This window comes from Pelophylax lessonae (assembly GCF_965119305.1).
Source record: "Pelophylax lessonae genome assembly, contig: HAP1_SCAFFOLD_283, whole genome shotgun sequence".
In the NCBI taxonomy this organism is placed as follows: domain Eukaryota; kingdom Metazoa; phylum Chordata; class Amphibia; order Anura; family Ranidae; genus Pelophylax; species Pelophylax lessonae.
In genome coordinates, this window is record NW_028120059.1 from 201988 (window position 1) to 218824 (window position 16837).

The window sequence follows — 16837 nt, forward strand, 5'->3', positions numbered from 1 at the left end:
CCATTTCTTCATTTATTAACCATAAATTACCATCCCAAGTTTACAAATTATTCATTCAGCCATAATTCAGCTCTTGACAGGATGTTCATTATACCTGTCCAGTAATGAGCAGACAGTACAAGCAGGGCTCCATTCAAAAATATAAAAAATAATATCTTAGCTACCTATCTAGACACCGCTGCACCTAGTGGCTGATGTGCCATGCTGCCAGTGTAGCATGTGTGTATACTGCAATACACAGGCCTGGAGTGAGTGCCCATGAGAATGCTTGCAATGGCAAACACTCATTATTCAGCACAACCACATAGCTATGTTGACCAATTAGAAATGTTTCTTTCTTCTGGGACATCATACCAGAAGAAGAAACCTCAGATGTGCTTCTCCTTGGTCAGGATGGTCACATGAATGTAAAGACCAAAGAGTGTTTGCCATTATGAGGATTATGATGGGTACTCACTCGGAGATTGTGTATTGAAGTGTACAGACTACTAAACTGACGTTACAGGGCATCTTGCCAGCTATGTGCAATGGTGTATGGGGTATTGGCCTGCATATTTAGTTAGTTCACCTTTTAATTTTTTGAAAAAACAAAAAAAACAAAAGTGAACTTACCCTTTAAAGACTCTGCAAGTACAGTAAAGTACCTGTAGATTTGCCAGAAATGCGCTCCTCTCTAAAGTCCTTTTGTGGACTGACAACACACGGCTTTTTTGTGATGTAAGTGAGGTCAGCCCTACCGAGTGCCTTTGCTAAACTGCTCAAATCACTCCCGCTCCCAGATCTCAACACAACAGTTAAATGATTCTGTAGTCCAAGATAAGAACTATACAAGGTAGTTTGTTTTGAGTATTGTTAGCGTGGTCTATGTACGTGCCCGTGTTGTCTGTGTGTGTTTGGCTGGCTTAACCCAAAACAGCATATAAAAGCGTTCTGTATAGGTCACAGAAAAAAAGGAAGGTTATTTTGTCAGCAATAACATAGCGGGCTCTTTAATTCGGTGAACATAGACATTTATTTTGAAAAAATAGGGGATGTGATAACATCCGTGCAAAAAAGATGTCGGTGGGTACAATCAGTGTTGGGACAAGAAACAAGACATACATAACATGTGACAAACAGTGACAAAAATCGGCCGGCAAAATAATGTTGCATCAATAATCTAAATTATCATATAATCAATCAAATGTTAGTTGCAATAATGGTGATTCTTGAAGAGGCTCCTTGGGGGGCTGTGGGTCGCCAATGGGGCTGATGGCCGTACTGCACAATTGTATGGAGTGTTGGATCCAGTGAGGTCACTCTTTTTTGTGTGCTATTAGTCTTAGCTATGACTTTATGGGGAGAGGGCTGGGGGTATCTCAGTCAGAGAGGTAGCTTTGGGGGAGACAGTATGTGTTTAATGTTGCTGCCATGTGGTAAAGCATCAATCGTTGGCATATAGGGTTCTTTGACGGGGACTAGGCAGAGATCTGACAATTGTCTTGATCACTGACGGTAAAATTACCGTTTCTTCACCCCTATTTTGTGACAGAGTGTGCCTCCGATTCCCGCTGACCGCATGTAATGAATGGCGGTTCAGTGCGGTAAGTGGTATCTCACTTGCTCTGACGGCCCTTCGGCCGTTTCTTCACCCCTGTTTAAGGAGCACACAGTACCTCATAGATGATCCGTAGAGCGATTACTCGTGTCCTGCCGCTGCCGGTCTCCGTGCGTGCTGCCTTCGGCTTCTGCTTTCCTAAAGGGGTCCGTCGCCTGTTAGGAGTGGTGAGGGGATGTGCCGCCGAGCTGTGACGTTGACGCGTTTCGCTTCCTGTTGCGTAGCTTCATCTGGACGTGGTTGAGTCAGTCAGCTGATCCCTTATATGTAGATCTTCTCAGCTGTACTGACTTGGGATTGATTGTGACAAGGGAGTTTCTGTGTGTGAATTCTTCACACAGGTGGGGGTTGCTGCAAGGGCATTGTTGGAGGAAAGGATTTGGAATAAGTTCACGGGATTTTGATTGGACATGTATTGGGTCTAGAAAACATCGATATTATTTTCAAGATGTATAAATCTGAAAATTCGTGGGTTGGAGTGTGGGTTCATTACAGTCATAAAGCCTTCTATATCTATTAAGTATATACATAAATACAAGGTTACCCTTTGGTATAAGGCAATAGATGTATCAGATATACGTTTACTTTTTCTGAAAAATGGGTATTTATCTTATTTAATTTAATAAAGATGGAGTCCCATTTAGAGATCTTGTCCAAAATTTGTATAAACACAAATTTTGGACAAGATCTCTAAATGGGACTCCATCTTTATTAAATTAAATAAGATAAATACCCATTTTTCAGAAAAAGTAAACGTATATCTGATACATCTATTGCCTTATACCAAAGGGTAACCTTGTATTTATGTATATACTTAATAGATATAAAAGGCTTTATGACTGTAATGAACCCACACTCCAACCCACGAATTTTCAGATTTATACATCTTGAAAATAATATTGATGTTTTCTAGACCCAATACATGTCCAATCAAAATCGGGCAATCAAAATCCTGTGAACTTATTCCAAATCCTTTTCTCCAACAATGCCCTTGCAGCAACCCCCACCTGTGTGAAGAATGCACACACAGAAACTCCCTTGTCACAATCAATCCCAAGTCAGTACAGCTGAGAAGATCTACATATAAGGGATCAGCTGACCGACTCAACCACGTCCAGACGAAGCTACGCAACAGGAAGCGAAATGCGTCAACGTCACAGCCCGGCGGCACATCCCCTCACCACTCCTAACAGGCGACGGATCGCTCGGGAGAGCAGAAGCCGAGGGCAGCACGCACGGAGACCGGCAGCGGCAGGACACAAGTAATCGCTCTACGGATCATCTATGAGGTACTGTGTGCTCCTTAAACAGGGGTGAAGAAACGGCCGAAGGGCCGTCAGAGTAAGTGAGATACCACTTACCGCACTGAACCGCCATTCATTACATGCGGTCAGCGGGAATCGGAGGCACATACCCGATCGGTTTTGCTCTGCACAAGTCCCCTTTATCACCTTATACCCCCCACAACAATACTAGCTACAAGGTTAAAACGTAGAGCGACACTCTGTCACAAGATAGGGGTGAAGAAACTGTAATTTTACCGTCAGTGATCAAGACAATTGTCAGATCTTTGCCTAGTCCCCGTCAAAGAACCCTATATGCTAACGATTGATGCTTTACCACATGGCAGCAACATTAAACATATACTGTCTCCCCCAAAGCTACCTCTCTGACTGAGATACCCCCAGCCCTCTCCCCATAAAGTCATAGCTAAGACTAATAGCACACAAAAAAGAGTGACTTCACTGGATCCAACACTCCATACAATTGTGCAGTACGGCCATCAGCCCCATTGGCGACCCCACAGCCCCCCAAGGAGCCTCTTCAAGAATCACCATTATTGCAACTAACATTTGATTGATTATATGATTATTTAGATTCTTGATGCAACATTATTTTGCCGGCCGATTTTTGTCACTGTTTGTCACATGTTATGTATGTCTTGTTTCTTGTCCCAACACTGATTGTACCCACTGACATCTTTTTTGCACGGATGTTATTATCACATCCCCTATTTTTTCAAAATAAATGTCTATGTTCACCGAATTAAAGAGCCCGCTATGTTATTGCTGACAAAATAACCTTCCTTTTTTTCTGTGACCTATACAGAACGCTTTGTTTACAAGATAAGAACTAACATGGCTCTTTAAGATAACACAGCAAGTGTACAGACGACAGGACAGCTCAGAATTTCTGACAAGATTAACCTTTTTTTGTTTTATTTTTTGCAGTTATCAAACAGATATAACAAAATGCTTGCAAAAGGTATATTTACCAGACCAAACGAAAGCCAATAAGAAAAGTGCATTCTGGGGATTTACACATTAACTTTCTTCATTTTTTATTAATGTTTATTAATTTAGTTTATAAAGATCATATAATGTTTTTTATAGTTTACTTATTAAATCAGATATAAAAATATATCTTTTGGAATTTTCCTGTGCCTTTACACAATATATAAGATGTGTAATTGATTTTCAATAACCTTCTATAATACATTTTGACAAAGATTTTTCTTCTCATAGAGAAATACCCAATTCTTTCCAAAGAAAAAAGTAAAAAAAATATACTCCAAGAATTCATATGGGGATAAAGAAAAAATTAAAAAAATTCCTTAGATTCATTGTACTTTTTCCTTTCTCACCATGAATTTGCTCATTATTTTCCAATTTTTTTTTTCTGTTTCAGATTACAGCCATGATCTGCTGATGACAAAGCTCTTTCTTTTAAATGCACAAATGTCAAAGCGCTCGAATCACTACTGGGGAAATTAAAAGAGCCTGCTGTGGGGGGGAGGGGGGGGGGGGGGGTCGCTGCTGTCCAAAACTCATAAACCAATGAGATCAAAGAAAAAACAAAACACATGTAAGGAAAGTGCTGTACCCTGGTACAGTCATGACATAAATCTCTGGACTCCAGATGTGACCATAATTTGGCTCGAAAACTGAACAGGAGCTGACACCACCCTGTGGCATTAAGACCTGAAGAAGGGGCCACGTCCCGAAACATGTAGTCTTGGCTACTGGGTTTTAATCCCATGTTTCCTTTGCAACAGAGCCGCTTGAGCTTCCCAATCGATACAGCGTTGCCCATGCCTTACGGCTAACCATCTTCTACTTCCGCCAGCTTGTGACGTTATATCCAGGCGACCAGTCCGGATTTCACTGCGAGAGGGCTTTTATTCCCAGGCGTCTCGGCTGTTTCACCTCAGCCAGACGCCCCCGGTCAGCTCCTTCGCTGACTGGAGCATCTCCATCATGCTCCTTTTGAGTTTCCCAGCCAGATCAGGATCACATCTGGACTCCTGCAGCACGCCTTGCCTCCCCAGGACCCCAGCTGAACCAGCCCCACTGTTCTCTCTGGAGCATATCTGTCACTCATGCAGTTACATCTTCAGGTATTTTTAACTGGGTCTACAACGTTATATCATGGGATGTTCCCTGCCACTGTATGCTTTGGATCATTTCTAATAAATTGAAATGTTTTATTCATCCAGAGATTTATGTCATGATTGTACCAGGGTACAGTGCTTTCCTTACATTGTGTTTTTTCTTTCGTTTATATGGACTGTTATTATGGAACCACAATAATATGGCAGCACTTTTGGCACTATGGCAGCATAGTGCACTGGAGATTGAACTCTCAAGTGACATCAGCACCTCCCCTTCTCTACTCAAAGAGCAACTGAAAGCATAGTACTTCAATGCAGGGAAAATATCCTCTTAACCACTTCAGCCCCGGAAGATTTACCCTCTTCCTGACCAGGCCCTATTTTGTGATTCGGCACTGCGTTACTTTAACGGACAATTGCGCGGTCGTGCGACTGTACCCAAACAAAATGTACGTCCCTTTTTTCCCCACAAATAGAGATTTCTTTTGCTGATATTTGATCACCTGTGCGATTTTTATTTTTTGCGGTATAAACAAAAAAAAAAAAAAAAATTTTGAAATTTTGAAAAATAAATAAAACAATATTTTTCACATTCTGCTATAGAACATTCCCAAGAAAAAAGAAAAATTTAAAAATCAAAATTTAACATGTTAGGCCAATTTGTTTTCTGCTACATATTTTTGGTAAAAAAAAAAAAAAAAAAAGAAAAGCGCAATAAGCGTATTTTTGATGGTTTGCGCAAAGGTTATCGCGTCTACTAACTACGGAAAAGATTTATGTCATTTTTATTTATTTTTTTTTAACTAGTAATGGCGGCGATCTGCGATTTTTTGCAGGACTGCGACATTGCAGCGGACAGATCGGACCACTAACTGACATTTTTGACACTTTTGTGGGTACCAGTGACATTACTACAGTAATCAGTGCTAAAAATATGCACTGTTACTGTAATAATGCCATTGGCAGGGAAGGGGTTAACCCTGTGGGTAATCAAATGGTTAAATGTGAGCCAAGGGGAGTCATTCTAACTGTGGGGGGGGGGGGGGCGTGGCTTCCGGGATGACCATAGAGATATGTGATCCTATATAGCAGGATCACATGAGCTCTGTGATCATCCCAGGGAGGACGACGGTCGGCTGTGTTTACAACAGCTGACCGCCCTCTCTCAGCGGGGAACGATCGCAGGTGTCAGGCAGCAATCGGAGCCGCCCAACACACGCATCGGCGGCGCGTGCTCGCCCCCTTGACTCCCGAGAGCGAGCGCAGTACATCTGCGGTAGGCAGTCGTAAACTGGTTAAAGAGAAACTAAAAAGGCAAAACTTTAAGTTTTGGATAGAGTGAAGATGGATTAGAAGACCTGTCAGTTCTTATTGTGGTCTTTGCCCCCGTTAGGGAGACAACTTTAGGAAAGAACGACTGACAGGGTCGTAACACCACTTGTCCCTGTGAACCACCAGGACAACGCAGCCAACTCAGACACCCCACGCGCAGAAGAAATAGCGACCAAAAAGGCCACCTTCTGCAACAGATTGAGCAGAGGAAGTTAAAATATTTTCAAAAGGAGGTTTTTGAAGTACCGACAGTACCAAATTGAGTTACCAGGAAGGTACCAGGGATCACACCTGAGGAGCCAGATTGCGAACCCCCTGCACATAAGTGTGAACCAAGGACTTCCCCGCCAACGGCCTTTGGAGAAATATGGCCAAGGTGGAAATTTGGCCCTTGATGGTGCCGAGAGCCAAACGTTAATCTACATCAAGTTGCAGAAACTCCAACAGGCGAGACACAGAAAAAGGAACAGGGAGAAACCCCCCCCTCCCCCTGAGACTCACACCAAGTAATGTACGCCTTCCAAACTCGATGATAAACCTTCCTAGAAGTAGATCTCCTAGCTTTCAACAGTGTAGGTATCACCGACTCAGACAGCCCTCTGTCCTTCAGCACCTGGCTTTCAATAGCCAGGCCGTTAAAGCCAGCAACTGTAAAGCAGGATGGAAGATTGGTCCCTGAGACAGAAGATCTTCCCTGAGTGGAAGTTTCCAAGGAATGTCTGCTACCAGCCTTACCAGGCCTGCGTACCAAGACTGGTGAGGCCAGTCTGACTCCACAAGAATGACTGGAATCCCTTCCACCTCAATTCTGCGTAGCAATCTCGACAGAAGTTGTATTGGAGAAAAAGCGTAAAATCAGATGATACTGAGCCCAGGGGGCCACCAGGGCGTCTGCGGCATCGGCGAGAGGATCCCGAGACCTTGACACGAACCTCTGCATCTTCCTGTTGAGACAGGAGGCCAACAGGTCCACATCGGGAGTCCCCCACCGGATACACAGTTAATGAAACACCTCCGGATGGAGAGACCATTCTCCCTGATCCAACGTCTGCTGACTGAGATAGTCCGCTTGACAATTCTCTACCCTTGGAATGTGCACAGCAGAGAGGGCCGGAACACATCGTTCTGCCCACCTGAGGATACTGGCTACTTCCCGGGCCACCAAGGCACTTCTTGTGCCCCTTTGATGATGGACATATGCAACAGCCATAGCATTGTCCGATTGTATCCTCACCGGGCATCCCTGCAGACGATCCATCCACTGGGATAGACAAAGCCTGATCGCCCGAATCTCCAGGATATTGAGCAGTAGACTGAACTCCTCTCGAGTCCAAACACCCTGAGTGGAGTATACTCCAAAGACACCTCCCCATCCGGACAGACTGACATCCGTGGAAATCACTGTCCAATACAGGGGAAGAAAGAACTTCCCCAGGCGAAGTGCCGGAGAGCGGAGCCACCATATCAGAGACCATTGCGTACCCCGGATCAGCAGGATCAGATTCTCCAGCAACTGCGGTCCTTGTTCCATTTGGCAAGAATCTCTCTTTGCAGGGGTCTGGTATGGAACTGAGCAAACGGAACCGCTTCGAAGGTGGAGACCATCAGACCCAGCACTTGTATGCATGTCCTGAGCAACGACCGACGGTTGGACAACAAGAGCAGAGAGTTTTGCCTGCGGAAGAAACACCCGGGCCGAGGCTGAATCCAGCGTCAGACCCAAGTAGTCCAGTTTGGTAGACTGAGTCAGAGCCGATTTCTGAAAATTCAGTGTCTATCCGAACCCTTGTAGAGATCACACAGTAAATTTCCAAATCAACTTCTAGAGCCGATGAAGACTCTGCACACAGAAGCAGATCGTCTAGGTATAGAAATATAAATGAACCCGCGCTTAGGAATATATATTGTGTTTCCACAATATGAAAAAATGTATCAAAATCAACGTGCATGATAAATTATAAATGTGGGCTGCTGTTGATAAAACAAGGTGATCCTTTTGTTTCAGATATATGATATGTGTATCAGCGCTGCTCCCTTATTTAAACGATATAAAGTGCTCGGTGCCTACTTAAAATAAATATATAAATATTGGATTACTAAAATTGTATGTTCAAATTATTATATGTGCCAATCCTATGTGCAATTAATGTGTGTAAATCCTCAAAATATCAGCTCAAAAACTTGTGCAATTTCTTGATGTGCAAAAAAGCATAAATAAATAGATACATTCATATACATTAAATGCCAAATGAATATGCATAAAGTGCCAAGTGAAAAAGCATCCTTATAGTCTACAATGATATATATATATATATATATATAAGTGCAAAGTGAAGACAGTCCTGGTAATTAATAATAACTATTTGGTGAGGTAGATATTCCAAAAGTGCTCAAACTGTGAAACAATAGACCAGGGGTACTCAAATGTAAACTTGAAAGGTCCACTTACAAATTTTCCATTCAGTCCGAGGTCCGGAAAAGTGACCGTCAAATTCCAAATACAGAACGCCAACAACAAAAAAAGGCATTCCCCAAAACTTGCCCCCATCCAATGCAGATCGAGCATTGTGCGTGCCCCCATTAATGCAGAGTGACCATGTGCGTGCCCCCATTAATGCAGAGCGACCATGTGCGTGCCCCCATTAATGCAGAGCGACCATGTGCGTGCCCCCATTAATGCAGAGCGTGTCCCCATTAACGCAGAGCGACCATGTGCGTGCCCCCATTAATGCAGAGCGACCATGTGTGTGCCCCTATTAATGCAGAGCGTGTCCCCATTAATGCAGAGCGACCATGTGCGTGCCCCCATTAATGCAGAGCGACCATGTGTGTGCCCCTATTAATGCAGAGCGTGTCCCCATTAATGCAGAGAGACCATGTGCGTGCCCCCATAAATGCAGAGCGACCATGTGTGTGCCCCTATTAATGCAGAGCGTGTCCCCATTAATGCAGAGCGACCATGTGCGTGCCCCCATTAATGCAGAGTGACCAGTGTGTGTGCCCCCAATAATGCAGATTGACCAGTGTGTTTGCCCTCAATAATGCAGAGTGACCAGTGTGTGTGTGCCCCCAATAATGCAGTGACCAGTGTGTGTGCCCCCAATAATGCAGAGTGAAAAGTGTGTGTGCCCCCAATAATGCAGTGACCAGTGTGTGTGCCCCAATAATGCAGAGTGACCAGTGTGCGTGCCCCCAATAATGCAGTGACCAGTGTGTGTGCCCCCAATAATGCAGTGACCAGTGTGTGTGCCCCCAATAATGCAGTGACAAGTGTGTGTGCCCCCAATAATGCAGTGACCAGTGTGCGTGCCCTCAATATTGCAGAGTGACCAGTGTGCGTGCCCCCAATATTGCAGAGTGACCAGTGTGCGTGCCCCCAATATTGCAGAGTGACCAGTGTGCGTGCCCCCATTAATCTGGACCGCCGAAGCGGTCGGCTTCCTTCTGTCATCAGCGGGGGGGTTAGAATTGAGAGGATCGGAGTGGCTGTGTTTAGCGCTGCATGATTACAAAAAGCCGAGTACAAGTTCTTCTGCGGCGGAGAGGATGTCCTACAAAGTCCCGCCTCCTGGACACCGGCTCCTATGATAGACGTCACCAGTGTTCTGTCTATAATAGGTAAGAGCCGGCCCAGGAGGCGGGACTTTGTAGGACATCCTCTCCGCTGCAGAAGAACTTGTACTCGGCTTTTTGTAATCATGCAGCGCTAAACACAGCCACTCCGATCCTCTCCATTCTGCCCCCCGCTGAGACAGAAGGAAGGAGACCGCTTCGGCGGTCCAGATTTTAATCCGTGTGGGTCCGGAGGCGGCCCGGAGTCCGCCTATTGAGGACCCCGGCAATAGACAATCTGTGACCTTCACTCTGTGCTCCCCTCTCGTGTCCCCACTCACTGGACACATAGTAGGGATGAGCACAACTAAAAGGTTCAGCAGTGAAGCGTATATTCGGAGTGGGCCTGGGAAAGGCAAATCCACTGTTTGCTACTGGAGCATGGGGTGTCGTTAAGATTGCACTGACACCCACTGCAGATCACAAGGACAGTGCGATCTAAATGCAGTGTGGGAAACGCGCACAAATTAATGGGTTTCCAGCACCACATTAGTGTGAACTTAAGCTAAATGATATACTATCATATCCATTTACTAAGGTCAGCTGCATAAGGATTAGAAAAAGTCAATGGTGATGGAGAGGACGAAGACCAATCACACACACAGGTGAGGGCAATTGAGCACCATAAAAAGTTATTTACTTTGCAGAAATACCGTAGTTTTCCTTGACATTGTTTTTTCACCACTTCTCTACCGGTGCATTGTAAAATGACGCCGGCAGGAATGCTCTGTACCCCTGGGCGGACATCATATTATGACGGCGATCGGTAATGAGGCGTGTCCCTCGGGACACAGACCATCCCCAATGAGTGTAAAGAGCCAATAAAAAATGGCTTTTTACCATGTGACCGGCGGTGTCCAATCATAGCCGGCCACATGCACTGTACTTGTATCTGCCGCTCATGGGGTGCACAGAGCGGTGATGGAGTGCGTCACTCTGACACATTCCATCCCTAATCAGGGTAAAGTGTCCAATCACAGCCAGTCACAAAATGTATACAAACCGCGGTAACTAGCGGTTACTGGGCTTTCCTCCCAAAACACCGATCCTGGGTGAGGAGGAGATTGTTGCAACAGTTAGTTACCACCTACAGTGCTCAATAAAACACACTGATTGCCCACAGATAAATAGGACCCGTTACTAGCCCCTCAGAGTACCCGAGTGCCTGTCACTGGAGCAGCCGAGTACCTGTCTCCAGCCCAGCAAAGTAACCGAGTACCTGTCCCCAGCCCATCAGAGTACCCGTGTACCTGTCTCCAGCCCATCAGAGTACCCGAGTACCTGTCTCTAGTCCATCAGAGTACCCGAGTACCTGTCTCTAGTCCATCAGAGTACCCAAGTACCTTTCTGAAGCCCATCAGAGTACCCGAGTACCTATCTGCAGCCCATGCCTCGTAGATTATACATTGGGGTGTTAGCTTTCCAAAATGGGGTCACTTTGTGGGTGTTTCAATTCTCCTGGTGCTCCTGAGCCTTCAAAAGTGCGATAAGTTGTAATGGAATTAGATGTGTAATTTATGCTCCTAGAACGCCTGAAGGTGCTACTTGGATGTTGGGCCTCTGTATGTAACCAGGCTGTGCACATATGGTATCGCCATACTCAGGAGGAGTAGCAGAATGTATTTTGAGGTGTAATTGCAAGTATGCATATGCTGTGTGTGAGAAATAACATGACAATTTTGTGCAAAAAAAAAAAAATAATAATTATATATATGTATTTCTTCATTTTTCAAAGAATTATGGGGAAAAAAATTACAACTTCCAAAAAACTCACCAAGCCTCTTACTAAATAGCCTGGAATGTCTAATTTCCAAAAAGGAATAATTTGGGGGGAAAATTGTACTGTCCTGACATTTCAGGACCTCAAAAAATGAGATAGGCCATTGGTACATCAGGTGTGATTAGGTGTGATCAATTTTCAATTACTGGCACCATAGGTTGTAGACTATTACTTTCACACAGACTAAATAATATTCACTAATTTGGGTTATTTTTACTGGCCGAGGAGTCGCTTGCCAAGCAGCTTTCTGCTTTCTACCTAGATCTGTTAAAAATGGATTGTCCTAAGGTAGAAAATTATGGGACTCATGGAAGGTGGATCTACCTGATTTGGATAGGGAGAGTTGCCTTGAGGATAGCGTTAGGTTATTGATCTCCTCGAAAGATAAATTGATACAGGTTAAATTTCTACAGAGTGTAGTATACCCCTCCAGAGGATGCGCAGAATATATCAACGATCACAAGAGTGTCCCAGATGTGAAAAATGAGGAGGGCACATATATTCACATGTTCTGGACCTGTTCAGTTATACTTCAGTATTGGACTGAGGTTTTGGAGCACATCATCTACCGCCTCTAGCTCTCACTTCCTCTTTCCCCGGAGCTTGCTCTGTTGGTAATCCTGGATAATGTGCAGAGGCCTAGGTGCACCAAAACCCTGCTAAATTATTTGTTATAATCTGCCAAGAGGGAAATTATTCTGAAATGGAATGCCCCCCCCCCCAAAGGCTCATAAAAGAAGGTGTTTTTTTTTTTCTTCTTTCAAAATTTCGCTCTTTTTTCACTTGTATAACAAAAAAAGGAAGGGGTGAAAGTGACCTATATTGAAGAGGTTAAATAACCATTTAAAAAAAAAAAAAAAAAATTTGGCCGAGTTTCAGTTCAACTGCCGAGAGAGACCTTATTTTAATTAAGGCAAGCATACACATTGCAATACAAATGCTCTACAAAAGTAATCAAAATAGTAGATGTTACATATAAGTCAAACTTCATAACGCATACCCATGATTTGGAGCTATTCCTCGCTCAATGGAAACCTGGCTTGGAAGCTTTGAGTCTTTACATTCATCAGCTTTCTCTCCACTGTTGAAAGAAGACAAGAAATTATTATAAAAAGACAGATGTTTTTGTAACATAGGAAATTATACACTGTTGGATGGTCCAAGAATTGTCTGTGACCTCCAAGACAGAATTTTATCGAGGCACAGATCTGGGGGAAGGGTACAAAAAAAAAAAAAAAAATTCTGCAGCACTGAAGGTCCCAATGAGCATAGTGGCCTCCATCATCAATAAAATGGAAGAAGTTGCGAACCACCAGGACTCTTCCTAAAGCTGGCTGCCCGGCCAAACTGAGCAAACCGGGAGAAGGGCCTTAGTCAGGGAGGTGACCAAGATGTCACTCTGACAGAGCTCCAGCATTTCTCTGAGGAGAACCCACCAGAAGAACAATCATCTCTGCAGCACTCCACCAATCAGGCCTGTATGGTAGAATGGCCAGACGGAAACCACTCCTCAGTAAAAAGGCACATGACAACCCGCCTGGGGTTTTCGCCAAGAGGCATCTGAAGGACTCTTAGATCATGCATGAGAAACAAAATTCTCTGGTCTGATGAAACAAAGATTGAATGCTTTGGCCTGAATAGCAAGCGTCATGTCTGGCAAAAACCAGGCACGGCACATCACCTGGCCAATACCTTCCCTACAGTGAAGCATGGTGGTGGGAGCATCATGCTGTGGGGATGTTTTTCAGCAGCAGGAACTGGGAGACTATTTAGGATTGAGGGAAAGATGAATGCAGCAATGAACAGAGACATTCTTGATGAAAACCTGCTCCAGAGCGCTCTGGACCCGACAGGGGCGAAGGTTCATCTTTCAACAGGACAATGATCCTAAGCACAAAGCCAAGGTAACAAAAGAGTAGCTATGGGACAAAACTGAATATCCTTGAGTGATCAAGCCAGTCCCCAGGATGTACCTGGTTTCAGGACTTATCTGTGCAACTTTAGTCACATCCTCAGGTACTAGACAACTCTATGGATTTTTAGCTATTAGCTTTCATGTGGCTTAATGATTTCCACAGAGCAGCACTGCAGGATTCACAGACCCTGGCTGTATACATTTTGCAAGATACATCGCACAATTCATCCTTGCAGCCATGTACCTCTAGGCTATCTCTCCAGTCTCCATTGCAATGGGATTTACCAGTAAGACCACATCTATGGCAGTTTTTGCTGCATAACGTTTATCGGTCACTTGCCGTTGTATCGTTTGTTCTGCTCTGCTCTACAGCTGCGTGGTTCAAACGTCACCTATTGATGTAGGTGTTGTCAATGACTCCACTTTGGGTCTATCTGCTCCTGACCTTCAAACTGTATGCTTTAAAGCCACATTTATTTTCATCTGGACTTGAGAAGATACTGAAGACTGTGGTCATTGCCTTGACTTAATGATGATTAACCAGCAACCTGAGAAGGATTTGATTCTACTAAACTTTATGCAGTGAGCCAAAAGGTACCAAAGTGTCTGCAATCAGCCAGCCAGACGTAACAGGATTTGTAATCGTCCTGGGGTCTGCCTTGAGCTGATTTCTCGGTTTCCCACCTGTGTTAAAGAGCTGGAGATAACATCTTAAGCCGATATGACCTTCCCTTAGTTCCCTTTTACATTTGTGCAACCTAAAAGTCGTGTGATTTTACGGCAAATTATTTTGCTCCGATTTTGATTGGACTTAAAGAAATGCCTATGTCTCTGGCCCTCAAATCGCATCAAGATCAGTCCAAAGTAGTGCAGGGACTACTTTGAAGTCACTGTGACTTGAAGTTGCACCGATATGCATGGTACTGATTTGAAATCATGAGGTATGACATTGTCATGCGACTTTGCAGTCCCAAGTCACAGGACAAAGCGCACAAGTGTAAACGGGGCCTAATAGAGGGTCAAGGCTCTTTGGTAAGAGTCCATCTTTACTGGTGATGGCAGTGATTTCACTTGGTGGAGATTTTACATCTGATCTTAAAAGTGCAAGAGTATCTTCACTTGTTATCATCCCGTTTGAATGTTTAGTCTATGAAAGAGACGGTTTACATTCGGATTTTCATTATTTACACATGCTCATTTATGTGGTTTAGCGCAACACTTCCATTGTATATTTTTTTATTATTGTGATAATATCTCTTGTATTGCATCGCATACTAGCTCATTATGAAATACTTACCTTAGAATGAAGCCCCGACACGGACCCTAGGACACCGCTGTGGGAGCTGACATGATCCCTTGGCGTCTCTTCCGGGTTCAGCGGCTCCGGCGCTGTGAGTGGCTGGAGCCGCGATGACGTCACTCCCGCGCATGCGCGCGGGAGTCATTTTTCGGCACTTCCCGGCAAGGAACGCTGAAGGTCCGCCAGACCTTCAGAGCGCATGCGCCGCTCGCGTCAGCGGCTGCATGCAGTGCAAATATCTCCTAAACCGTGCAGGTTTAGGAGATATTAATTGTACCTACAGGTAAGCCTTATTTATTATAGGCTTACCTGTAGTTAAAAGTCACTGGGCAGGCAAGTAAAAAGATAAGTGTGGGGGGGACTGGATTTTTGTCTTACCGTAAAATCCTTTTCTCTGGTGTTCATTGACGGACACAGCTCCAGATCTTCTTTGACCCTAGTGTCCTACAGAGAGCAGCATAACCCAAGGGTCAAAGAAGATATGGAGCTGTGTTCGTCAATGAACAAAAGAGAAAATATATTTTTATGTGCGTAAGTGGAGGTCATGGAAAAAACAATACCCTTGTACTGCTGTCACCTACAGTGCATGTATGTTCCAGAGCAAAATACCAGAAAGATGAGCACACATTATTTCTATAGCTTAGTCAAGTTTTACTCTACAGAGAGAGCAAAAAAACAAAACACACAAACCTTTTCTTTTTTTCAGAGAAAGATGGCTGGTCTGGGAGGTGAACGTGGTTCTCCTTAGCATATTCAACCACAAGGGTGTGACCCAACACTGTGAGCTGGTGAAGTACTGAAACAGCCTGTGAATGAATGGTGTGAGGTCATTTCAGAGTGCTTGTATGTTTTAAAAATAAAATTAAACTGCATGAAACATTTATCTGCTTGCGATAAAATTTTAGAGACTTTAGGAGAAGTCCAAAAAAAAAAAAAACCTGTTGAATAATTCGATATTCTATAAGAGGGAAAGTAGGCATTTTTCTTTATTTCCATAATAATGGCTGCAAATTTTTTTTCAAGGTTGATGCTCTTCAACTTACCTTGCTAAGCCAACTACACATCCTATAGAAAACCTGTACTGACAACATTGCTGACCTTCTAAAATGCCACTTGCCTAGCTGGCTCAGCCCTCAATGCTGTCAGTTTCCATGCACCTGCCCACACATCACTACTGGTCCTGTTGAGATTTACAGTATCTCACAAAAAGTGAGTACACCCCTCACAGTTTTGCAAATATTTTATTATATCTTTTCATGTGACAACACTGAAGAAATGACAGTTTGCTGCAATGTAAAGTAGTGAGTGTACAGCTTGTATAACAGTGTAAATTTGCTGTCCTCTCAAAATAACTCAATACACAGCCATTAATGTCTAAACCGGTGGCAACAAAAGAGAGTAAACCCCTAAGTGAAAATGTCCAAATTGGGCCCAAGGAGTCAGTTTGTGTGGCCATCATCATTTTCCAGCACTGCCTTAACCCTCTTGGGCATGGAGTTCACAAGAGCTTCACAGGTTGCCACCGGAGTCCTCTTCCACTCCTTTATGACAATATCACGGAGCTGGAGGATGTTAGAGACCGTGCCCTCCACCTTTCTTTTGAGGATGCCCCACAGATGCTCAATAGGGTTTAGGTCTGGAGACATGCTTGGCCAGTCCATCACCTTTACCCTCAGCTTCTTTAGCAGGCAGTGGTCATCTCGGAGGTGTGTTTGAGGCCGTTATGTTGGAATACTGCCCTGCAGCCCAGTCTACAACTGGAGGGTCTCATGCTCTGCTTCAATATGCCACAGTACATGTTGGCATTCACAATTCCCTCAATGAACTGTAGCTCCCCAGTGATGTCAGCACTAATGCAGCCCCAGACCATGATACTCCCACTGACTGTAGGCAACACACACTTGTCTTTG

The 16837-nt window shown here is 44.2% G+C and overlaps 1 protein-coding gene across 1 annotated transcript in view; it reads right to left on the reverse strand.

Moving 5' to 3' along the window:
- The window catches only part of LOC309543664 (RNA-binding region-containing protein 3-like), a 118366-nt gene that overhangs the window by 97068 nt on the left and 4461 nt on the right, over nucleotides 1-16837 (reverse strand). Inside the window, exons 2-3 of the mRNA XM_082276117.1 lie at nucleotides 15618-15733; nucleotides 12713-12793 (exon numbers count right to left, since the gene is read on the reverse strand). Coding sequence (XP_082132243.1) covers nucleotides 12713-12793; nucleotides 15618-15733 — 197 coding nt within the window. The remainder of the gene's footprint in view (nucleotides 1-12712; nucleotides 12794-15617; nucleotides 15734-16837) is intronic.